We start from the raw sequence: 24534 nt of genomic DNA on the forward strand, positions 1-24534 counted from the left end.
GTACACTCCGGAACAGCAGAGGCCAACAATGCGCCCAATACTGCGGCGTTCACGACCCAGAAGAAAAACAAATACCGGAAAAGGCGGAAGACCAACGGCAGATTTTCGCGGCAAAATGAAGCTTGCTATCGCGGCTCGAATGTTGATCAAATATCCTAATGGCGGCTGCCCTTGGAGCTAATAAATATAACTATTTATTTAGAAGGGTCTATTTCCAAAACTTGAACCAGTGCTAGCAGCACCTCGAATTGTACTTTGCGTTCGGTGTCCGCCCCCCCCGACCTCGCAGATAAGTAACTTAAGAACGTAGAACAATGTCATCGGTAACAACAGAAGGCTTGAAATCAGAACTCGAAATGTTCTGCATTGCTTGCGAAGATGACTCCGCCTTGGACAAAAGTAAGTAGCGTACTTCTGCTTCTCCGCTGCTTACGTTGCGTCCCAAGACCTTTTGTTGTGCCGTATTATTGTTTGGCATTTCCCATTGACTATACCTTTCAGTGTGTTGCTGTGTGTACCATCATGTCTCTTGTATCCCTCAGTGGTGGAGCAATGTATTTGCAACAGGATGCAAGCAGACGAGTGGGTTTTGGAGTGGGTTGCATACAGCACCACAAAAAATGGACTGGTGCTCTCTGTGGACAGCCTGGAACAATTTGAACACGAGGTAATTGCGACACTGAACTAATTTTATTATATATATAGTCTGTAAATAATGCTTGTCTTTTGTCTAATAATTCTTGCCTGAAAGTGCAACTTTATTAGGTTGATGTTGCAAAGTTCGTTCTCTTGGCAGGTGTTAAGCAAGAGGAATCGATCCAAACAAAGCTTCAAAAGAGAAGAGCGAAATAGACCGAGAGACATTCAGACGATACAGGACATGTATCCTTCTTGAAAGAAACGCATCCCATCAAACGCTAATGTTTGGATGGACTGACTTGTCAAACGTAAAGGCCATTGCATCACATCACAGACCTTGATTTATTGTACCCGCAGAATAAAGAGTGAAGAAGACGACGAGGATAATCTACTGGACTGCTACTCTACTCCTGCAAAGGTTAGTTGTCACTTTAGTTTGCAAGTAAACTGGATCTAGTCCCTACATCAGTGGTTCTCAATAGGGGAGTCCCCATCCGTTCTTTGTGATCGGAAATCGTTCTGATGTCAGCAAAAAAAAATAAAAATAAAATTGGACTGTATCCAAAATGTCAGATTTTATCACTCTGATACAAGCAGTCCAATCCATGCTCTGCTCCAGCACTTCTATCCAGCAGAGCCCACATGATCATAATAACAGGATGTTAAGGTGCTAAGGAGTAAGAGTGAATGTTGCTTACTTAAAGTAATTTATTGACGCTCCAGTTGACGTTCACTGTAAAACTAAACAGACATAGCAAAAGAATTACTTGAATGGCAGACTATGTCACAGACTTAATGTCTTCGTGTTTGTTCACAAAAATCGCTGGCTCAAAGCGAACACACAGTGAATGAGAAAACATAATTGACGAGCTAACGAAAATTGGCACTGTACTCTCAGCACTTATGTTGCTTATTGGTACACAAATGCTCTATAAACAGATACAAACAGGCAATATAACTATGGAAGTAAATCCATGTCATCAGATTTAAATCTGAATTACTAAATTTTTTTTACAATCAAAATAGTCAATGTACTTTTCAGCTTCACAAATTCTACTTTCAATTCAACATTCCAGTGCAAATCCAACTCTGTGTCAAATCTTCAATGTATTCAGTTGCAAATTCAACATTTAGTGTATATTTCAACATTCAGTTGCAAATTCAACTTTCAGTGTATTTCAAAAGACTAAGGCTAAAAATAAACTAGCTTTTGAATTGAAATATACGGTACGCTATGGTGACGCGGAGTAAATGTCTTTTGCGGAGCATTGATCGGCTCGGCAAATTGTGACATTAAAGCCGATCAGCATAAAATGCTAATTATTGGGCGATACCGATCAAGCCGAGCAGATCGGTGTAAAGTCTGGTAAATACCATGAAATAAAAGCTGGAATTCTGAACTCTTGTCTTGTATTCATCTATGGTCTGAAACCCAAATGTCTTCAGTATACAACAAAAACAAAAAAATTGACCTTGCTGTTCCAGTCCTTTTGGAAGGGAATGTAGATGTGTCTAGTTTGTACCGTTTGTATTCTTGTGCATTTGTTCAGGGCTCCCAGAAACGAGTGCTAACCACTCCGGAAAACCCTCACTCAAAGAGGACCTTATTAGCCAGTCCCGGATTCCTGCTGTCTCCTGCCAGCTTTTCTCCCAGGTATTCTGCCATAAACCTTCATCCAGATTCGAAAGGTTTTGAACAACTAAGTGATAGGGCGCTTGAAATGAGCGATAATGTTTACATTATTAGTTATGTACTACTAACCCCACCCCAACATACCTGACTGAAGAGTTCACTTGTTAGATGGGGATAAACCGCAACATATGTGTCTGGAAAGTTTTGTTGTTTTCCTTTTGTTTCTTCTCCCTCTGCTAATAGTAAAAATAATAATAATAATAATTCATTTTATGTAAAAGGTGCCTTTCAATCCACTCAAAGTCGCTGTACAAACATAGTTAAAAGAAATCAAGCAATACAAAAAAAATAACAGACCATAAAGTGTCAATTAAAATTTGGAATGATATGGAAAATGTTAGTGAGTAGGCAGTCCGGAGTAGGTGTGTCTTGATTATGGATTTAAAGAGGGTTAATGAGCCTATGTTTCGGAGGTCAGGTGGTAGTGAGTTCCAAAGACGGGGGCCAGAGCGGCTGAAGGCTGTGTCCCCCATAGTGAACAGAAGGGTCTCAGAGAGCAGGAGGGTATGGCAATGTGTAGGAGGTCAGCAAGATAGGGCAGGGCCAGGTTACTGATGGTCTTGAAGGGTGCAGGGTCCCGCTTTCCACCTCTTCGACTTCGACCCACAGTAACTTTGGAGGAGCGCTGATATTTGTTTGGCAAAGTTTTAAGTCGGATGCCCTTACTGACGCAACCCTCTGCATTTATCCGGGCTTGGGACCGGCCTACAGCTTGCACTGGCTTGTGCCCCCCATAGGGCTGCATTAACAAGTAAAATAATAATTTGTCAAAATAATAGAAATTGAAAAAAAACCAAAGAAAAATAAATGCAGTCATGGCTAAAAACGTGGCAATGCTTTTAGCCATGTCTGAGGTCTCTGGTTCAAATCTGGCCTCCCCTGTGTGGAGTTTGCATGTTCTTGCCGTGCCTGCATGGGTTTTCCCCGGGTACTTGGTTTCCTCCCACATCCCAAAAACATGCATAGTAGGTTAATTGAAAACTCCTAATTGCCTGTCGGTGTGAATGGTTCTTTCTCAATATGTGCCCTGCAATTGGCTGAAAACCAGTTCAGGCTGTACACCGCCTCTCTCCCAGAGTCATCTGAGCACCAAGCACGCCCTTGACCCAAGTGAGGATAAGCGGAAAATTGATGGATGGATATTGTTTATTATACTTGTCTAAAAAATTCCTCTCATTATTCTGGCATTTAGCAAATAGAAATAATTATGGTAATCCTAATTTACCTAAAACAGAAAAAGTTTAGTCTGATTTCATGTCACAGTCAGGAAAAAGCAAGTCTTTTTATGCAGTCAATAACTGTATCTGCTATTCCTGCTGTGTGCACCTTGGCCTCTTAGGGGCAGCGCGGTGTGATGCGTGCATTGAGCTACTCATTTACTATAAGATTAAAAAAAAAAAAAAAGTAGAAGAAGAAAGTCACGCCATAACGTTAATAAACTTGTTCTTCACAGATTAGGAAGATTATATGCCTGTTTTTATTGTTATACAGTGTTATTGAAAAGTAACTCCCTATTTTAAAATACTTATTTATTCAAATGTAATATTTTTCTTAATTTTTTTGTGTATGTTCCACGATTAAAGGAGCAAGTCTATTCTACCAAACCAATGACTTTGGAAGAACTTGAAGGGCAAATACGAGAAGTTATGTCTTCCACCCCACAAGAGTTCTTTGTGAAATCAGGTAATGCGGTTCCCAGGCGGCTTGAGAAACTGGTGGCTAATGCTGGCGCCCATATCAAATTTTAAATAAAACTCCATGCAATACACTTTCTTCTCATGTTCATTTCTTGTAAGAATTATAGTTCAGAAATACAAGTACTTAAAAATAGGGAGTTACTTTTCAATCACCGTGTATTACCAGTCTATATGTGTTACTATGGCGTTTGTGTGTATATTTGTTATTTGAAGGTAAATCCCTCCTGTGACCAAATGCTAATATTAGCTAGCCTGTCAATAGGGTTTTCTGTTGACTGTTAGCATTAATCTGCCGATTCCTATAATGATGTTTTGTATTTAAATATAAAATAAGGGTAGTTAATTTACACTAAACGCCAACTGAGGTGTCAATAAACAGTTTAAAGCACGCTCAGGGAGGACAGATTAACATTCTACAGACTGCAAAGTACGAGCTGCTGTATGAGGCTAGCAGCTTAGCTTTGGTTATCGTTTTGAGGCTAACTGGAATTTATGCGCGTTTTTGGAGTCAGGTGGTGCTGGTCGGGGTTTCTCCTTGCATCTTAACAACATAGTGTCTCGGATGGGATGTTTCGGTGATAAACGAATTTCAGACCGACACAGAAAATGCAGTTGTGGGCCATTTTTTTGCAGGCGAACTCTTCGGTGACTTAGAAATTTGTGGGCCAGTGTCTGTACTTAGGTGGTGGCCTGACATATTGGCGTAGTGGCCCTCGACCACCGTTTGTGTCGAACTCTAATATTTCACTGAGTTTGTAGTATGAAATGTTAGAAAAGGCTTGATCAAGTGATGCTACTCAAACACAGAACAATAATCAATAACAGTAGTTATGAGGAAAATCTAATCCATTTATTATGAACGAATTGGTGAAAGCAACTTTAACAATATGAATGTACTACAATTGAATAAAATACATTATTGCCAAGGCACATTATTGTCAAGTAACAGTATTCTTACTTGATTACAGGAAGTCCTCGATTTACGAACGAGTTCCGTTCCTACGCTGGCGATGTAACATGATTTTCCGCGTAAGTCTGATTTAACCGTTAAAGTCGAAATTTAAGGCGAAATACTTCTGTTACGGGTATTGTCCCACGTGATTGTGACAGCAAGCTCAGTGTGTGTGGACGTGTGCGTCGATGTGCGAGTGAGACGGGACTGCGCAGGCGTCGTCCGGCGGGACTGTGAAGGAGGAAGGATTCTCACGCAAGTGCGAGTGTGTAAAGTGGCAAGTGTAGTGACGGCGACCGGGTAAGAGTAGCGATTAGCGGAGGACCCGTTGACGTTGACTGTGCAGAGGAGCTAATAACGCCATTAAAGCAGCAAATCAGTGCTTCGTGCCTTTATTGTTGCCGCCACCCAGCTCAGCTGTCCAACGAGAGAAGGGAGTTATCCCCGTCTCCCGACCACGGTCAGGTGAATGTAGCAGGAAAGGTTAACACTTCGTATATCCATCCATCCATTTTTCTACCGCTTATCCAAGGTCGGGTCGCGGGGGCAGTACCTTTAGCAGGGACGCCCAGACTTCCCTCTCCCCAGCCACTTCATCCAGCTCTTCCGGGGGGATCCCGAGGCGTTCCCAGGCCAGCCGAAGGACGTAGCGTGTCTTGGATCGTCCTCTGGGTCTCCTCCCGGTGGGAAATGCCCGGAACACCTCACCAGGGAGGCGTCCGGGAGTCATCCGAATCAGATGCCCCAGCCACCTCACCTGGCTCCTCTCGATGTGGAGGAGCAGTGACTCTACTCTGAGATCCTCCCGGATGACAGAGATCCACCCTATCTCTAAGAGAAAGCCCGGACACCGTGCGGAGGAAACTCATTTTGGCTGCTTGTATCCGGGATCTTGTTCTTTTGGTCACGACCCACAGCTCGTGACCATCAGTGAGGGTAGGAACGTAGATAACCGGTAAATTGAGAGCTTCGCCTTTCGGCATAGCTCCTTCTTTACCACAATGGACCGATACAAAGTCTGCATCACTGCAGACGCGGCACCGATCCGCCTGTCGATTTCCCGTTCCATTCTTCCCTCACTCGTGAACAAGACCCCAAGATACTTGAACTCCTCCAATTGGGGCAGGATCTCATCCCCGACCTGGAGAGGGCACGCCACCCTTTTCCGACTGAGGACCATGGTCTCAGATTTGGAGGTGCTGATTCTCATCCCAGCCGCTTCACACTCTGCTGCAAACTGCTCCAGTGAGAGTTGGAGGTCATGGCTTGATGACGCCAACAGAACCACATCATCTGCAAAAAGCAGAGATGCAATACTGAGGCCACCAAACCGGACCCCCTCTCCGCCTCGGCTGCACCTTAACATTCTGTCCATAAAAGTTATGAACAGAATCGGTGACAAAGGGCAGCCTTGGCGGAATCCAAACCTCTACGAGAACGAGTCCGACTTACTGCCGGATATGCGGACCAAACTCTGACTCTGGTCGTACAGGGACCGAGCAGCCCGTATCAGGGGGTTCGGTACCCAATACTCCCAAAGCACCCTCCAAAGGACTCCCCAAGGGACACGGTCGAACGCCTTCTCCAAGTCCACAAAACACATGTAGACTGGTTGGGCGAACTCCCATGCACCCTCGAGGACCCTGCTGAGGGTGTAGAGCTGGTCCACGGCCAGGACGAAAACCACACTGCTACTCCTGAATCTGATTCGACTTCCCGATGGACCCTCCTCTCCAGCACCCCTGAATAGACCTTACCAGGGAGGCTGAGGAGTGTGATCCCCCTGTAGTTGGAACACACCCTCCGGTCCCCCTTCTTAAAAAGGGGGACCACCACCACAGTCTGCCAATCCAGAGGCACTGTCCCCGATGTCCACGCGATGTTGCAGAGGCATGTCAACTTAGGACAGTCCCATAACAGCCAGAGCCTTTAGGAACTCCGGGCGTATCTCATCCACCCCCGGGGCCTTGCCACCGATGAGCTTTTTATCTATCTCGGTGACGTCAAACCCAGAGATAAGAGAGCCCGCCTCAGAGAACCCAGAGTCTGCTTCCTCATGGGAAGGCGTGTCGGTAGAATTGAGGTCTTCGAAGTATTCTCCCCACCGACTCACAACGTTCCAAGTTGAGGTCAGCAGCGCCCCATCCCCACTATACACAGTGTTGATGGTGCACTGCTTTGCTCTCCTGAGACGCCAGATGGTGGACCAGAATTCCCTCGAAGCCGTCCGGAAGTCTTTCTCCATGGTCTCACCGAACTCCTCCCATACCCGAGTTTTTGCTTCAGCGACCACCAAAGCTGCATTCCGCTTGACCAGCCGGTACCCATCAGCTGCCTCAGGAGTCCCACCGGCCAAAAAAGCCCAATAGGACTCCTCCTTCAGCTTGACGCCATCCCTCACCATTGGTGTCCACCAACGGGTTCGGGGATTGCCGCCACGACAGGCACCGACCACCTTAGGCCAAAAAAGTCCAGTAAGACTTCTCCTTCAGCTTGGCAGCATCCCTCAATGTTTGTGTCCACCAACGGGTTCGGGGATTGCCGCCACGACAGGCACCGACCACCTTACGGCCACAGCTCCGGTCGGCCGCCTCAGCAATAGAGGCGCGCAACATTGTCCACTCGGACTCGATGTCCCCCGCCTCCCCCGGAACATGAGCAAAGTTCTGTCGGAGGTGGGAGTTGACCGTCATCTTCCCCCTCCATCGGAGCCAACTCTCCACCAGGTGGTGATCAGTTGACATCTCCGCCCCTCTCTTCACCCGAGTTTCCAAGACATGCGGCCCAAGTCCGATGACACGATCACAAAGTCGGTCATCGAACTGCGACCTAGGTTGTCCTGGTGCCAAGTGCACGTGTGGACACCCTTATGCTTGAACATAGTGTTCATTATGGACAACCCGTGATGAGCACAGAAGTCCAATAACAGAACACCGCTCGGCTTCTGATCGGGGGGGGGGGGCGTTCCTCCCAATCATGCCCTTCCAGGTCTCACTGTCATTGCCCATGTGAGCATTGAAGTCCCCCAGGAGAACGATTGAGTCCCCAGCGGGAGCGCTCTCCCCCTCCAAGAACTCCAAAAAGGGTGGGTACTCTGAACTGCTGTTTGGTACATAGGCACAAACAACAGTCAGGACCCGTCCCCCCACCCAAAGGCGGAAGGAGGCTACCCTCTCGTCCACGGGGGGGAACCCCAATGTGCAGGCGCCAAGCCGGGGGGCAATAAGTATACCCACACCTGCTCGGCGCCTCTCACCGTGGGAAACTCCAGAGTGGAAGAGAGTCCAACCCCTCTCGAGAGGACTGGTACCAGAGCCCAAGCTGTGTGTGGAGGCGAGTCTGACTATATCTAGTCGGAACTTCTCGACCTCACACACCAGCTCGGCCTCCTTCCCTGCCAGAGAGGTGACATTCTATTCCAAGGTCCCCGCTTTCGGCCACTGCCCAGCTCACACTGAACCCGACCCCAATGGCCCCTCCCACAGTTGGTGAGGCCATGCGAAGGGGGAACCACGTTACCCTTTCGGGCTGTGCCCGGCCGGGCCCCATGGGTGCAGGCCCGGCCACCAGGCGCTCACCTTCGAGCCCCACCACCAGGCCTGGCTCCAAAGGGGGGCCCTGATGACCCACGTCCAAGCAAGGGAAAACCAAGTCCATCGTTTGTCGTCGTCATAAGGGGTCTTTGAGCCGTGGTTTGTCTGGTCTCTCACCTAGGACCTGTTTGTCATGGGTGACCCTGCCAGGGGCATAAAGCCCCAGACAACTTAGCTCCTAGGATCATTGGGACACACAAACCCCTCCACCACGATAAGGTGACGGCTCAAGGAGGGGACACTTCGTATAAAGAAACTAAAATACATTAAAATAAAATAAAATATGCTGTACTTACCATTACTGCTAAGAGGGTGATAAAGGCAAAGATACTCCTGCCGCACAAACACAGACACGCACTAGCTAAGCAGAAACACTATGGTGCTGGGACAAAATGGCGGAGGAGGCACGGGCGTCGTTAAGTCGAAACGTCGTAGGTCGAGTGCGTCGTAATTCGAGGAATTCCTGTACAATGTTTGGCTTCTCTACCCACCTCTGGAGTGGACATCCTCTATTGCTACTCTTACATTTAAGCAACATTTCTGCTCACCAGATCAGCCAGTGTCCTGTTTGTTCCACTGGTCTTTTGTATTTTCGCATTGAGGTCCTGCGGGTCGTGGCCCTGGTTGCGGTCCCAGCGGAACCGCAAAGCACACATAACATCGGTGACAAGAGCTGATCCGCTAGTACATCTTGTATTAATTAGAAAACGGGCCTTCAATTATGTAATTAGTTTACGGATGTTAATGTTAAATGTATTAAGCGACGAGCGATGTTAAGGATTATATCACAACACAAAATGAACTAACTTCAAATTAAAAAATGGCCAATAAAAACAGAAAAATATGGTACTTAATATTTTCCTGGAGGATGCATTTGGGATTAGCCTTTGAAGTTGGTAATAGTGAAAGATGAAGCGAAACAGGCAATGATTTTAGTCAATTCTTTTCCAGAATGAGAGTGCTTAAAGAGGAGGATGCTATTCATGTGGCACAGTTCGCAGCAGGCATCAAGTGCAGGTGGAGATGGGCCTGGCTCAAGTTGGAGGCCTAAACAAATAAGCAAAGAAATGAGGCAAATTTAATTTTAATCTTAAATTTGTGCATTAACATGTACTTGAGCGGTGTAAATAAATGTGTTTCTGTGTGAATACAATTTATTTTAAGTTTTGTTTTTGTCACATTTTTCATGCCTTTGGTGTTTGCATGTATGCTTTAAGAGGGTTCCTGCCTTTCTGACTTGACTTGAATTTTTGGATTCAAGCAAATAAATCAGTGTTAGTAGGCAGTAATTTTTAATGTTAGTTAGAACAGCAGAAATTTCTAAAAACATGACAATAAATATTAAGTTAGTGAACAGACAATTTCTCAATTGACAGTTTTGTTATTGTGATCATAGTACGATTATTGCTGCAGCTATAATAGCGTTTTGGAGGTACTGTATACAAATGTAAACATTGCGTGGACGGAGATAGAAGTGCACGGTGATATATGATGCGAAAATGTGTTTTTCACTAAAATCTGTGGGATACTGCACAGAAACTACTTAAGCTTAGTGAGAAGGACTCGGCAAGCAAGAAAAAGAGGTTTTTCAGTTTTCCTGCTTTCACCTCTTCGCCCCACCTGTACCATCAACCTTCCTGGAAAACCGTGCGCTTTTCCACAGTATCGCACTAATTATCATATCGTGATATTAATACCGTAATAAAATCAAACCGTGAGATATAGCAAACACTGGAGTGCACTTGACCAAACGGGGAAAACTCAAATTTGCTACGGCCAACCAAAAATTTTAAAGTTAAGTAAACTTTGAGCCCTACTACAAAAATCTACTTGTTGCCCTCATCTCTACAGTCCGACTCCCTCACAGAAGTACAGCCAACGTGGAGGGAAAGGAGAGGTGGTGGTCTCGTTTGGGGCTGTGCAGGGTACACGTTGGGCTGGCAGGAAGGCTCCTGGTGCAGTGGTAAAACTGGAGTTGGTGGAAGGGCCAGAGGATTCCCTCCATTGCAGCTACAAGTACATGTTCCAGAGACTGCGTGACATTCGGAATGGTGAGGGAAGGAAAACGATATGAGAACCTGCTTTTGTGTGTGTGTGTGTGTGTCTATATATGAACAATGTCAGCTTGTATTTGTTGAACTGTTTAGAATGTTCTTGCTTTGTAGGTTCGTTGCGTTATTGTAGGTTTGTAACCTTTGCAGAGCATCATACATCTTAACAACAGACTCATAACTTATTCTTGTTTGCATGTTTCTTCTTCAGTGTTGACGGAGAAGATTGAGGAGCTGGGAGAAGACCTCCAGTCTCACTTCAACATTGACGAGTTTTCTCCCGTCTCACTACCAGCGCAGGTGCAGCATAGTTACGAACACCAGTTGTGAAAAATCAATTTCTTCCCATGTTATGACATGTTTATATTTACTTTATGTTGTCTTCATAAAATTTATTGTGCTTAATCTCAAAGGTTGTCTCTCCAATCTCGAATTTACCATCTAATGTACAGTATTTATTTTTACTCTTTAGTAGGGCTGGGCGATAAATCAATATGTATCGCGATAGACGTGATCGATATCGGAAGAAAAGCATTCTGCTACAGGCTACAACAGAAGCTTTTAGGCTAAGCAAATTTGGTTACGTCATCCAACTCAGAGTTGCCGTCTTGCCTACGTGCCCACGCACCTTGAGCAATTGGATACTGTATGTGGATGGGTTTTGGAAACTGGTTTCATGAATGGCCAATCAGTCTGCCACTGGTTTTACCAATTTTGTCACATTCAACATTTGGCACACGGCGTCGTAACGTTGCATTTTACGGCCAATCAAAATTCACACGCCTTCACTTACACTTAAAATACATTTTCGGCTTTTAAGGAACGAGACACTGAACGACCGCGCCGCCCTCAAGCCATATAAATGTAGTATATAAACCATCAAATATTGTGTTTTACAACAATACTTAAAAATATTTATAATTCTAATGTGCCTGTGGATAAAAGAAAAAGTGAAGCTTCGGGCCAAAAGGTATGCGCACGGTGCGTTACGAGCTGGGTACGTTCCGAGCTGGGTATGTTCAAATAAATGGGAGAGAGTGAGAGCCTCTTTTAAAATATCCACACTCGTGCATGTACTCTGTCTTTAACAACCCGCTTCTTCCCAACTATTCATTTATCTTTTTATTGTTAAATAAATGTGATAAAGTACAAAATACTGTATGTACACACCAAACTCTTATAAAGGCTTGCTGTTTTAGGCATCTATCCAACCACTTTATGTGCGGGGGTCAGTCGGTACATGTTTATTTTTATATTTCCAATCGAGTTTGAGCGTATTGAGCAATGTGAGCCAGGTATCGCAAGACAAGTTCTGGGGGACACTAGACCACCCCAAGACTCCACCAAAAGAAGGTCCATACAGATCTAGTGTGAAAATCACAGTTTTTAATTGTCAATTTACCTGATTTATTTATATTTATTTATATTTTAAAAAAGATGAAAACAAATCCATTTGATATCACAAGATCATTCCAGTCCTGGGGGACACTAGATCTGGTAGAGTCCGTGGGTGATCTAGTGTCCCCCAGAACTGGACAGGTCTTGAGATACCAAATGGATTATTTAAATAAAATAAAAACAATCAGGGATTAGAGTTGTTTACCTCTTTTTAAAGGTTAAAGATTACATTTTAAAATAAAACGTATCTATATTCAGCCTTTTTTCTCCAAGTCCTTATTTTGATTAGGGAAAAAAAAATCTATAATTATTTATGTTGACTGATATGAAATACTTCTATCACGATACATTTTCCAGTCATAAGGCCTCGACCTACTCTTTGGACACTTCATTAGGAACACACATTTCATGAACTGACTAAGAAAATAAAAAATGCTGTTTTAAACATAATGCTCAGTGATGTTGAACTTCACTGCAACATTAATAGAGATATTACAAATACATATATAGCTCTAATCTTGCTTCAAAAGGGAATGAGAACTATTTTGGGGGAAAAAAATATATCATGTGATGCTAAACAGTTCAATACCACAGAAAACAACTAAGAAACGTTCATGTCAAAACAAAGCATTGTCTTTGAACCACTATTGCATCACTGCTAGTTCTCCCATGTTGTACTTGTTCTTTTCGTAGGACTGTGTATCAGTTTTGGGGCAGGTGTGCTGTGACAGTAACGGCAAATTGAACGCACAGTCTGTTTTGTTGGAAGCGGGACCAGAGCAAGGTGGTCAGCAAGTACGTGTGGACCTGTCAGAGCTCCAGGAGTACTCCCTGTTTCCTGGCCAGGTTAGTTCAAGCAAACCTGGTATTTTAAATACTTTGCCTCCATATCGTTGTGATTATTGATGAGCAAACACTGCGGTGGTTTCTCCTTTGCCTGTGCGCTGAGACTGTGTGCAGCAGGTTATATGGGCCACCTAAAGTAACTTGAGTTTGCCAAGGAGCTGGTCTGGAGACTCAGCCAACATCCGACCGAGAGCTCTCACAAATATAATTCTGATAGAAATTTTAACTGCCTTAAATGTGCACATCAGACGTGTAGGGCTGGGTGGTTTTATATAATATATATACGCATATGTGTATATGTATATGCATATAAAGCAGCTGAAATAACTAAATGGGTTTCTCTCCTTCAGCATTTTCTGGACCTCCATGGTCATCCAGGGCTTCTGATTTGGATAGACCCGAATGCGTTCATCCACCGTGACAATGTCTATGGAGTGCTTAATGTAACACAGTATGCTGTCACTGTACACCTCCAGGTCTGGGTGTTCAAAAATGTCCCAATTAGTCCTCCTGAAACAGTCCTGCAACTGCTGAAAGACTCCGTCAGGCCAAGTTTTAACTGTCTTTGTGGTGATGAATTTTCCTGAGTGGGTTGTATTCTGGGATCAGAAACAGGGATGTGTTGTCCGACGGGCTGGTAGCCGTTTAGCTCTATCGCCCTGTTTGAGGTCCGTGTAGACTTTGTACAATGTTTTTATGCCCCAGTCGTTGTTTATAAACACACACACACAGACCCCCTTCTCTGCTCCACCCAGAGTCACTGGTCTGATCGTGGCGCTGTGCAGTGTACCCTTGTCAGCTGGATGGTAAAGTCAATGAGTGAAGCCAGGATTCAGTGATCAACAGAATACAGCTGTTGCTCAGGACAAGGAGCAATACTACAACACACTCCCATACAATACAATGAAACGAAGAGCACTGAGCCGCTGCGTCCGTGCGCGATGCCATTGCCATAAGGTTACATAGTGTTGAACTACTCTCTAGCTCATGGATGGGCATCTGGCTGCCCGTGGGCCACACTCGATGTGGCCCCTCGATTAATTTTTGAACATTACCATACCTGATCAGTTTGAAGTTGTAATAACACTATCCGCCACTTGATGGCTGACATCGCTGAGTAGCACTTCCACCAGTTCGTCACGGGCCACATTGTTGGTACGGTTTCCCTCAGAGGGACATTGTGACTGTGAAACCATCTAAATGTTTAATTGGCTTCTCATATTACATATACTCAACAAATTGATGGATAACTTTTTGAAATTAGTCGTCAATCAACTATTGTACGAGGTACTGTAATAATGGGTTCGGTAACGAAAAACAAATGCTTGCTATATCTCAATGTTGTTATTTATTACATATGACAATTTTAAATTTTGATGCAAATTTTAGCAAAATCATGGAGGTTGGCACACATGATTTGCTTTGGCAGACCACATAAAATTATGCAGCAGCTCAGGTCTGCCCCCCCCCCCCCGGGCCTTGAGTTTGACACCTGTGCATTAGAATATAAAATATATATAAAATAATATGAATATGAAACTGTTTACATGGTCAACAAATTTAAAGGCAAGCCTATGTATCTAATTTGCTTTGAGCTGGTGTCTGGCATGATTGTTTTTGTGGCGATGATGAGTCGCTCAAGAAAATCCTTCATCATGGAGAAGGTTGAAAAAGTAAATACAGTAAATTAATGGAAAAAGGATTGTAATTTGCTTGTTTATTGATGTTGATCTGTACTATTATACGTACTGTACATGACTCTGTAAAATTCATTGGCGTATTAAACACATTTGAAGTGACTCTAATTATCAGCATCCCGCCTGCACAACCCGTAATGGACAAACAAACCATGTTAGGGTTTACTTTTCCATACTGTAACATGGCGAGCTTAGGGTTGGATATCTTTGAATTTGACTGATTCCGGTTCCAAACGATTTGATTCCGATTCTTTTAGGTTCAAAAAAGGTTTGCATGGTTTAAATAAAGAGTGTCCAAATTATGAACATCCATTTTCTTAGCAGCCTGCAGCATAGACTAAAATGAACATTTCACTTTATAACCAGTATCAATATCAAACCTATGAAGTAAAAGGCAATGTGCGTGGAACTAACCCAGTTGACTTAATATTTATTGTTTCAGCTAAAAGTTAAATATAGCATTGTTAGAATTGTTATTTGGGACTGTTTTATCAAGTCGAACGATGTGCAAGTTTTAACTTCCTGTTTTAGTTGAAAGCTACACACCGGAACTCAGCATTTTGGCACGAAAAGTAACTGTGAACGATTCTGGGAGAACTGGAACGTTAGTCCGATTCTCGATGCCCAACCCGAGGCGAGCTGAACTGGACCGGACTGCTAGGTGGAAACATACGTTTCCAAACGCTCCTGAGTGTTCTTAACTTTTTCTGTTCTACAGGTGGTGGCAATGGAAGGGATGAACACAACAGGAGGGAAACTGGTGGTTTCTAAACTATATGAGGTCAGCTAGAGTTAAAACCTTGAATGAAAGACATCAACTTAATTGTTTTGAAACCAGAGTTCCTCTCTATCAACATGCTTGGATCATGCTGATGTTTTTCTCTTTTCCAGGGAATCCAACTTCCCTTCTACTCACCAAAAGTGAAAATGGAGCTGGATGAAGGTAAGAATGGATCCAAGAGGTTATTGGTTGCTTTGTCGAGTAATTGGTCACTTGCAGTTTCACCCTGGGTTGTAAATCAAAATTGAAATATTTATTTGTAGTTCCCTGTCATGATCTCATGCAATTCCAGAGCTGCTCAACGTGCTGGTGGCTTGTGGGCCCTACACCCCTTCTGACAGCCTGAACTTTGAACCTCTTCTGGACCTGATCCATCTCATTGGGAGGGATCGTCCTGACGTGTGCATACTGGTAAATTCGCTCCCATGCGGGTTACAGCGCTTGCACATCTTCCAGCAACAAAGTGTACACTTTTCACGTCAATTATGAGCTTATTGAGCATGTATTCCTTTTTCTGCAGCTTGGTCCTTTTGTTGACTCCAAACATGAACAAATTGAGGTATGCTTGTGACTAGATGTCGGTTTTCCTCTTCAAAGGAAAATTTAAAACCATGGCTGCATACATTGGTTACAGAAAAATCTCCATTTCCCCAAACAGAAATCCCAGGTGATGGAGCCATTTGAAGCCATTTTCTCAAGATGCATCGAAAGCATCGTGGAAGGCACAAAATCGTATGTTTCTTCATCCATTCACACTCAACATCAGAAACTTTTAATATAGAATTCATTACCTTTAAAATATCTTGTTGAAGTGCAGCCAGGCAGCACAGTGGTCTTGTGGTTTGTGCATCTGCCTCATGAATGTGAGTCCAGAATCGATTTTATTGCCATTGTCAGTGAAAGGTTCAGTGGAGGAAATAATTATTTCATCCCGCACTGATTTTGTAAGTTTACCCACTGACATTGACATGAACAGTCTATAATTTTAATGGTAGGTGTATTTTAACGGCGATCTAAAATATCACATAAAACAAAAGATTCCAATTATTTTGCAATTCATTGAGGGAATTAAGTATTTGACCCCCTATCAAAACATTACTTTGGACTTGATGGAGAAGCCCTTGTTGGCCAGTGCAGAGGTCAGACCTTTCTTGTACTTGATCACCAGGTTTGCACACATCTTGGGAGGAATTTTGGACCACTTTGCAGATCCTATATAAATCCCTAAGGCTGTGCCCTGGCAACTCAAAGCTACAGCTCCCTCCACAGACTTTCTATGGGATTTAGGTCTGGAGACTGGCTAGGCCACTCCATGACCTTAATGTGCGTCTTCATTAGCCAGTCTTTCATTTCTTTGGTTATCTGCTTTGGGTCATTGTATTGCTGGAAGCCCCATCCATAAGTTTTCTGGCTGAGAGAAGGAGGTTGTTACCCAGGACTTGTGCAGGTCTACAATCTTGTCCCTGATGTCCTTAGAAAGTTCTTTGGTCTTGCCATGATGTAGAGGTTGGTTTCTGATTGATTGATTCTGTGGACAGGTGTCTTTCATACAGCTAACAAGTTAAGATTAGTAGTACTTTTTTAAAGTGAGAAGACTAGTCTGTGGGAGCCAAAAGTCTTTATTCGTACTGTCAAATACAGTACTTATTTAAGTAAGTACTGTCAAATACAGTACTTATTTCACTCAATGAAATGCAAATATATTTTTTTCTTTTTTTTTCTTTTTAAATGTAATTTTCTAGATTTTCTTTTTAATATTCTGTCTCTCACTGTTCACATACACCTACCATTAAAATTATAGACCGCTAATGTGTTTGTCAAGAGGGTGAACTTAAAAAATCAGTTTGGGATCAGTTTCAAATAATTATTTCCACCACTATACATTCACAACCACAACTTTTTCTCTTTCCGATGGTGGAACATGAATCATATATGGTAATAATAAAAATAAGAAATATTAATAGACTAAGAAGAAAATAATATGCAAAATGTTTAATGGGTGATACTAGCTTATTTACAGTGCCGTGAACAAGTATTGGCCCCCATTCTCAATTGTTTTTTTTTTTTTCTTCATAATTTCCCCACTTTAATGTGTAGGATCATCAAACAAATGTAAATATCAGACAAAGATAACCCAAGTAAACATACAAATTCAGTTTTCCAATGGTGATTTTACTTACTAAGGGGAAAAAAACCTGGCGCTGTGTGATGATGGCTACTTTAATCTAATAACTGGTTGGGCCACCCTCAGCAGCAACAACTGAAATCAAGTTTTTTCTATAACTGGAAATGAGTCTTTCACATCTCTGTGGAGATATTTTGGCCCCCTTTTTCTTGTAGAATTATTTTTAATTCAGCACCAGTGGAGAGTTTTTGAGCATGAACGGCCTTTTTAAGGTAATGTGTCAGCATTTCAATCAGATTCAAGTCCAGACTTTAACTAGGCCACTCCAAACCCTTCGTTATGTTTTTTTTTTTTTTTTTTTTTTAAGCCATTCAGAAGTTGACTTGCTGGTGTGTTTTGGATCGTTGTCCTGCTGTAGAACCCAAGTACACTTCAGCCTGAGGTCACAAAAACTGAACATTCTCCTTCAGGATTTTCTGGTAAAGAGGAGAATTCATGGTTCCATCAATCACAGCAAGTCGTCCATTTCCTGAAGGAGCAAGCAGCACCAGACCATCACACTACCACCACCTTGTTTTACTGTTGGTATGATGTTCTTTTTCTGAAATGCTGTTACATTTATGGCAGATGTAATGACACACACACACCTTCCAAAAAGTTGAACTTTAATTTTATCAATCCATAGAATATTCTCAGTCTTGGGAATCATTAAAATGTTTTTTGCAAGAGTAAGACAAGCGTTTGTCCTTTATGGTCAGCAGTGCTTTTGGCCGTGGAACTCTGCCATTTTTGCCCAGTCTCTTCCTTATTGTTGAGTCATGAACACAGAACTTAAGTGAGCCAAGGGAGGCCTGCAGTTCTTTAGATGTCCTGGGTTCCTTTGTGACCACCAGGATGAGTCGTTGCTGTGCTGTTGGGCTAATTTTGTTGGCCAGCCGCACCTGGGAAGGTTCATCAGTGTTCCATGTTTTCTCCATTTGTTAGGGGTGCAATGGATCAAAAAACTGATATTTACATTTGTTTGATTTTCTTAAACATTAAAGTGAAGCAACTTGTAAAAATACAAGAATTTGAGAAGGGGGCTAATAATTTTTCACGGCACTGTTGTGTTCTGAGGGCCGATGGGAGGAACCTGTTCAGGTGGTAAAAGGTTCTGGTCCAAATGGACTGTAGCCTCCTGCCTGAGGGGAGAGGGTCGAACAGGCTGTGTCCAGGGTGAGTAGGGTCAGCCATAATCCGACCTCCACACCCCTGTCCGTGTCCTGGAGACGCAGAGGTCCTGAATGGATGGGAGCCTAGAGCTAATCACCTTCTCAGCAGCACACACAGTGCACTGCAGTTTGTGCCTGTCCCTGGTAGTGGCACCAGCGTACCACATGGTGATGGAGGTGGTGAGGATGGATGGATGATGGCTGTGTAGGAAGAACGTCCTCTGCTGCATGGTCGGCTCCCACCTTAGGCCCCGGGTGATGGTGGTGTCGAGGAAGCAGGAGTCCACTGAGATCGAGGAGTTTGTGAGGGTGAGAGGGGCTGTTGCGATTGCACCAGGACACCAGCCAGTCCACCTCCCTCCTGTAGGCAGAGTCATCACCGTCCAAGATAAGCCTGATAAGGGTGGTGTAGCGTTTATTGGGGGACATCAAATTGTGCGTAATTTAGAAGAAAACGATGAGTTGGAAGCGGCGCCTGCGTCACTTCCGGGTTATCGGAATTTAAAATTACAGCGTTATAAATCAAGATATTTGTTAGATATGAGGGGCACCACGTCATATTTTTACAAGTTTAACTTGAGGCGAAATGACGACAAACCTTTATAATCAGTCTGTTATCGGAAGGTGGCTACATTCTAGGAACTTTGAGTTCTAGACTTTCTAGAGGTTTCGCTCCGAGCCCAAACGCACACATAATCAATGCACGGGGTGAATTTTATAGAAAATTTAATGAAAAGGGGTTTCTACAGGATAAAACAGAAAAACACAAAACAAACAAGGTATCTACGAACATTGGCAAAGGAAGGGATTTGTGATGTGAGATCAGCAGAATGGGGGTGTAGTGAATGCATATCGCTGAGGACTCCTGGTCTCGTTAATATAAACCCAAACATGCACAAATCCGTACTTTTAATAGACGTTAAAAGACCAATAATGTTGGTGGAGAACATTACTATTTTCCATGTGACATTTGTGGCGTGGGGTGAGACATTCCATCTGGTTCAGTGAACAGATTTGACATTAGACATTCAAGTTTGCAGCAATACAGTCACTATAGTAGCGTTCATGTAAAGTTCTTAAAATATTGACTCCCAGTCGAGTCACAGACTGTCTTATGAACCCCCATCTGTCCCAGAATCCTTGGTTCTCCCCTTTGAAGTCCCGGGCAGACGTGATTCACTTAGTGTCGGCATGTCAAAGCAAATGTCTGTGTCATGTTGAAGATAGTTTATTCTGTTAATCTGTTTAGAGTCTGCGTGTGACTCTGGAGTTAGAGTCTACCTCAGCGGGGAGCGGCGGTAGTGCGAGGCTGGGGTGCCGGGTGGCATGTCCGCTACAGTGGTGTGAAAGTTGATCAGTTTTACAGACTGATTGCTGGATGTGCAGCAGTTGGTGTACAGGGAGAACCCACAAGGGGGGAAGTATACAGCCTCAAGGTCCCGTGGTGATTGTCAGTGTCCGAGACAGTCCCCTAGCAGCACATGCTGCTTCTGATCCGTTAGGAAGTCCGTGAAACTACCTGCAGAGGGAGTCGGGCACATTCATTATTTTTTATTATTTTTCGATTAATCGCCCAGCCCTAACCCTAAATACTGTATATGTCAAAATATTATCAAGTAGTGTGGTCCTAATTAGCATTCCGTTTTCAAGCAAAACTTCCCAATGTATGTATTTTTTTTTTTCCCCTTCTTTTTGGCAGTGTCGGTTGTCGCCTGGTGTTTGTTCCCTCCCAGAGAGACATCCACCATCATTACGTCTACCCGCAGCCCCCCTTCATCCTGCCGAGCCTCAGCAAGAACCCAGTCAGACACTTACCTGTAAGAAATGTCAACTTTGTTGGACTGACAAACCTAAAATAATGTTTAATCCCTGCAGCGTGTGACCCTAGTTCCTGACCCCTGCACCCTGCTGATTGATGGTGTGACCTTTGGCTTGACCTCCACTGACATCCTGTTCCACTTGGGGGCGGAGGAGATCAGCTGGTGAGGAGGAAGTTGTCTCATACACCACGTGAAAAATTTGTAGCATTTTAGAGCAGAAAGCACAGAGTTTTTTTTTTCTTTGTCATATGTGGGGTCTCTCACATTTCAAAAATCAGTGATGTTAAAAAAACCTGTGTGTGTACTGCACACTGCTTTAGGCACTCATCCATGGCTGCCGCCATAGCAGAATGCAATGAGGATAGAACAGTATTTAAGGGTACTAAACCCAAGATGTGAAAATGTTCTGTCATATTTTAAATGTGGATATTTTATTTATCTGATGCTGTTTATTTAAATCCATTAAGTATTCATTTTAAAAAACACATTTATAACATTGCATCTACTCGCCTATGGGGGCCGCCTTCTATACGTTATTTCACTCTCACGGGTCTGCGAATGCACAAAAATGTGATATAGGGCTGGACAAATTTTGGGATTTAAAATGCGGGCACCGTTCCATATGAGTCAGCCAACCATCAGGGCATAACAAGCGAGCGGCGCCTGGTATATCCTGCAGCGGCAGGCGAGCTCAGCCTCAGTCACTCAGTGGAGCAAGTCATGCCGACAGAAGTAAGTACAGAAACGGGGCAATTCAGGGCAAGTTACGTTAAACAAGAAGTCTTATGTGAAGAGTGCAGCGTTTAGTTGTCTTACCCGCAAGGTTAAGGTAACACAACCAGAGGTGAGTCAAGTAAACGAATATTGTACTCGGGTAAGAGTACCATTACTTTAGAATGATATGACTCAAGTAAAAGTCAAAAATAGTCCTCCAAATAATTACTTGAGTAAGAAAGTACTTAGTGAAAAAAACTATTCAAGTAATGAGTAACTAGTGATTAACTTATGATTTATTTTTTTTAAGTCAAACCATGAACATCAAATAAAATAAAAATAACAAAAAATATGAATGTGCAATTTCAGATATTGCTGAACGATGTCAATCTAAAACATAAATAGAATCTTTAAAATAAAATATTTGTAAAATAAAAAAAAATAAGGCAAATTCAACTCCAAGGAATGGTCTTATACTATATTGTTTATACTTGTTAAACAGCACAATACTGTAGGCTCACCAGGCAGATTACAAAAACAACAACAAGGTTGCAGTGGATATAAAAAGTATACACACCCCTGTTCAAATGCCGGGTTTTTGTGTTGTAAAAGAATATAACCAAGATAAATGTAAAACTTTTTCCACCATTAATGTGACCTAGAATTTGGACACCTCAACTGATTTATTTTTGTACCTTTTTGAGAGGGGAGTAAACTTGAATGTGATTGACTTGGACTCGGCACCTAATGTGCTGCCTTCTTGCTCAGGTCACCATTGCAAGAGAGCTGTTCTGTTTTAAATGGTCTTTTATGTGGTTAAAGTTAAAATAAAAATCTGGTTGTTTTTTTTACAGTTTATGACCCCGACTTACCTATGTTCAAGCAGAACAATGGAGCCGTACATCCTTGATAATTAGCTATATTGACAGGAATTTTCAAATGAAAGATTTGTGCTTGAAGACTCATGTTATTGCATTTCATGTATACAATTATATTTGCTTCCATTGAGTTGCACTTCATGATTGCACTCTGTAATAGCATATTTATTCAGTGAGCCCTTGATAAATTTACAATTCTTGGGTACATTTTCGGCGGCACGTTGCACAACTGGTTAGCACAACTGCCTCACAGTTCTGAGGGGTTTTCTCCGGATACTCCGCTTTCCTCCCACATCCCAAAAACGTCTGGTAGGTTAATTGAAGACTCTAAATTGCCCGTAGGTGTGAATGTGAGTGCGAATGGTTGTTTGTTTGTATGTGCCCTGCGAGTGGCTGGCGACCAGTTCAGGGTGTACCCCGCCTCTCACCCAGTCAGCTGGGATAGGCTCCAGCACGCCCGCAACCCTAGTGAGGATAAGCGGTTTGGAAAATGGATGGATGGGTACATTTTATTTTTTTTATCTATCATTAATTATTATTGAAAGATTAATTTTGCACTGAAAACTGTTGAAATTTTTTGTTGTATAGTGCAATACAAACATAGATGTTTTCCCCAACATGAGGAATAATCGTAACTAATAATTGTGCACTCGCATTCATACCTATGTAAATAATATACTAACATGGAATAGTTGCAAGCTTTGAAAACAAAACAAAAAACCAGTATAAAGCGAAATAGAACTGTATGCCCTTGGTTACAAGATTAAGAGAAAAGCCAGCACAAATCCTCTTAATTCTTACTATGCTAGGTTTCTGTTTGCAGATATTGATAGTATTGACATTTTGGGAGCTGCACACACCTCTCACCGCACTGTCTCAATTGTGACTGCATAAACAATTTGCCACGTAGCTGTAGATGAGTCCAATTAAAATCAGCTGGCAAGCTGTGGAGAAAAAACTTGACCTCCTAGGGAAAAAAACTGCAATTTTGGAATCAGCATGCCAATATTAGTTTTAATCAGCATAAAAATCTAACTCAATGTTTATTTCAAATTGTTCCCCAGTGGATCAGTTTTAATTTTATGATCAAATGTGTGGTTTTATTCTCTCTTAATAGTATAGTAAGTCTTTGATTATGTATCCTGTATTATATTGTCTTGTAGATGTATTTTACTGCTTTTGTACATCATGGCCAGGGGACTACAGATGAAAACTAGCCTTCTGGCTAATTCTATTATTTCATGTGTTTTATGAAATTGCATTGTCCCCTTTCAAATAAACTGATTTAAAAAAATTAAATTTAAGTGATGCACCGAAATGAAAATTCTTGGGGAATCCAAAAATAAGAAAACCTAGGCCGAAAACCGAAACGCTTAAAGAAATTGCCAATTATTTGTAAACTTGCATTTATGGTTTTGACTGCAGAGCTACCAACCAATAGAAATTGTGTTTTGACTAGTGCTGGCACATAAGTGTATTCTTGCCCCAAACTTTTGGGGTGTTTAGTTCTTTTAAATAACTGGCCTACTTTGTGCCAATAATATCCTATGTAGCCATTTGGTCTCAGTATATTTGTGTTTTGTGTTGCAGTGGCACTGGATCGGACAAATTTTCTCGCATTCTGAAGCACATACTGACCCAGAAAAGGTAGGATGAAAAAAAACAATTCTGTTGTTCTCGCTATATTCCATCAGTGTGTACATTTCCCCTGTCAGTTATTACCCACTGTACCCACCTGTCGAGGATGTGAACATGGACTATGAGAAGTTTCAGAGCTTTGGTCAGATGCCACTCACACCGGACGTTCTCCTAATTCCGTCTGAGCTGCGTTACTTTGTTAAGGTACAGAACAACCAAATCAGTGTGTCCATTTTTTTCTTTTTCTCTATTGCCATACCCATCTAAACATCACCTACTCAGGATGTGATTGGTTTTTTCTTTTTCTCTATTGCCATACCCATCTAAACATCACCTACTCAGGATGTGATTGGCTGTATATGTGTCAATCCCGGACGGCTGACGAAAGGCCAAGCGGGCGGGACCTATGGAAGGCTGCTGATTCAATGTACCACCTCATCAGACGACGACAAGAAAAGAGTCAGTCACTGTTTGGCGGCTCAGGTAGTGAAGATTTAACTGAAATAAGGACATATGCATTTAACAGAGGACAGTTTAGAAGCAACCACTTCTTAATGTCACCATCTCCTGGTCCACGTAAATATGTTTTACCAATAACCGTTCCACCCAACTGGTATTTTTTATACAGTAAATGTGAGTCTGATCATCTTTATACAGACCACTGTGTTTTGACACTGAAATGTTGTCATACAGCAGCAATAAATCACTACTTATTGTCACTGGTTACTATTTTTTTTTTTGTAATGTTTATTAATTGACTGTGATATTAGGTTATACCTACATCTATGATTATTTTGGCCA

General features: G+C 42.7%; 1 protein-coding gene across 1 annotated transcript; it reads left to right on the forward strand.

Moving 5' to 3' along the window:
• The first annotated feature begins 46 nt into the window (after positions 1-46).
• Positions 47-24452, forward strand: pola2 (polymerase (DNA directed), alpha 2). Its single transcript, XM_061786935.1, has 18 exons — positions 47-399; positions 543-667; positions 797-882; positions 997-1057; positions 2190-2293; positions 10426-10625; positions 10837-10925; positions 12717-12869; positions 15285-15347; positions 15458-15509; positions 15640-15758; positions 15868-15906; positions 16006-16079; positions 20383-20485; positions 20559-20665; positions 23686-23742; positions 23811-23937; positions 24076-24452. The coding sequence occupies exons 1-18, from the start codon at positions 315-317 to the stop codon at positions 24229-24231; spliced, it is 1800 nt and encodes a 599-aa protein (XP_061642919.1). The 5' UTR covers positions 47-314; the 3' UTR covers positions 24232-24452.
• The last annotated feature ends 82 nt before the right edge of the window (positions 24453-24534 follow it).

The sequence above is a fragment of the Phyllopteryx taeniolatus genome, chromosome 10 (genome assembly GCF_024500385.1).
Source record: "Phyllopteryx taeniolatus isolate TA_2022b chromosome 10, UOR_Ptae_1.2, whole genome shotgun sequence".
Classification (NCBI taxonomy): domain Eukaryota; kingdom Metazoa; phylum Chordata; class Actinopteri; order Syngnathiformes; family Syngnathidae; genus Phyllopteryx; species Phyllopteryx taeniolatus.

What these genes read in the sequence shown, in the direction of transcription:
- pola2 (XM_061786935.1), top strand. Translation starts at nt 315, where the DNA reads ATGTCATCGGTAACAACAGAAGGCTTGAAATCAGAACTCGAAATGTTC. An exon ending in GAAAATGGAGCTGGATGAAG is followed by an intron (nt 15,510 to 15,639) that starts GTAAGAATGGAT and finishes ATGCAATTCCAG; the next exon opens with AGCTGCTCAACGTGCTGGTG. An exon ending in ATCGTGGAAGGCACAAAATC is followed by an intron (nt 16,080 to 20,382) that starts GTATGTTTCTTC and finishes TCTTTTTGGCAG; the next exon opens with TGTCGGTTGTCGCCTGGTGT.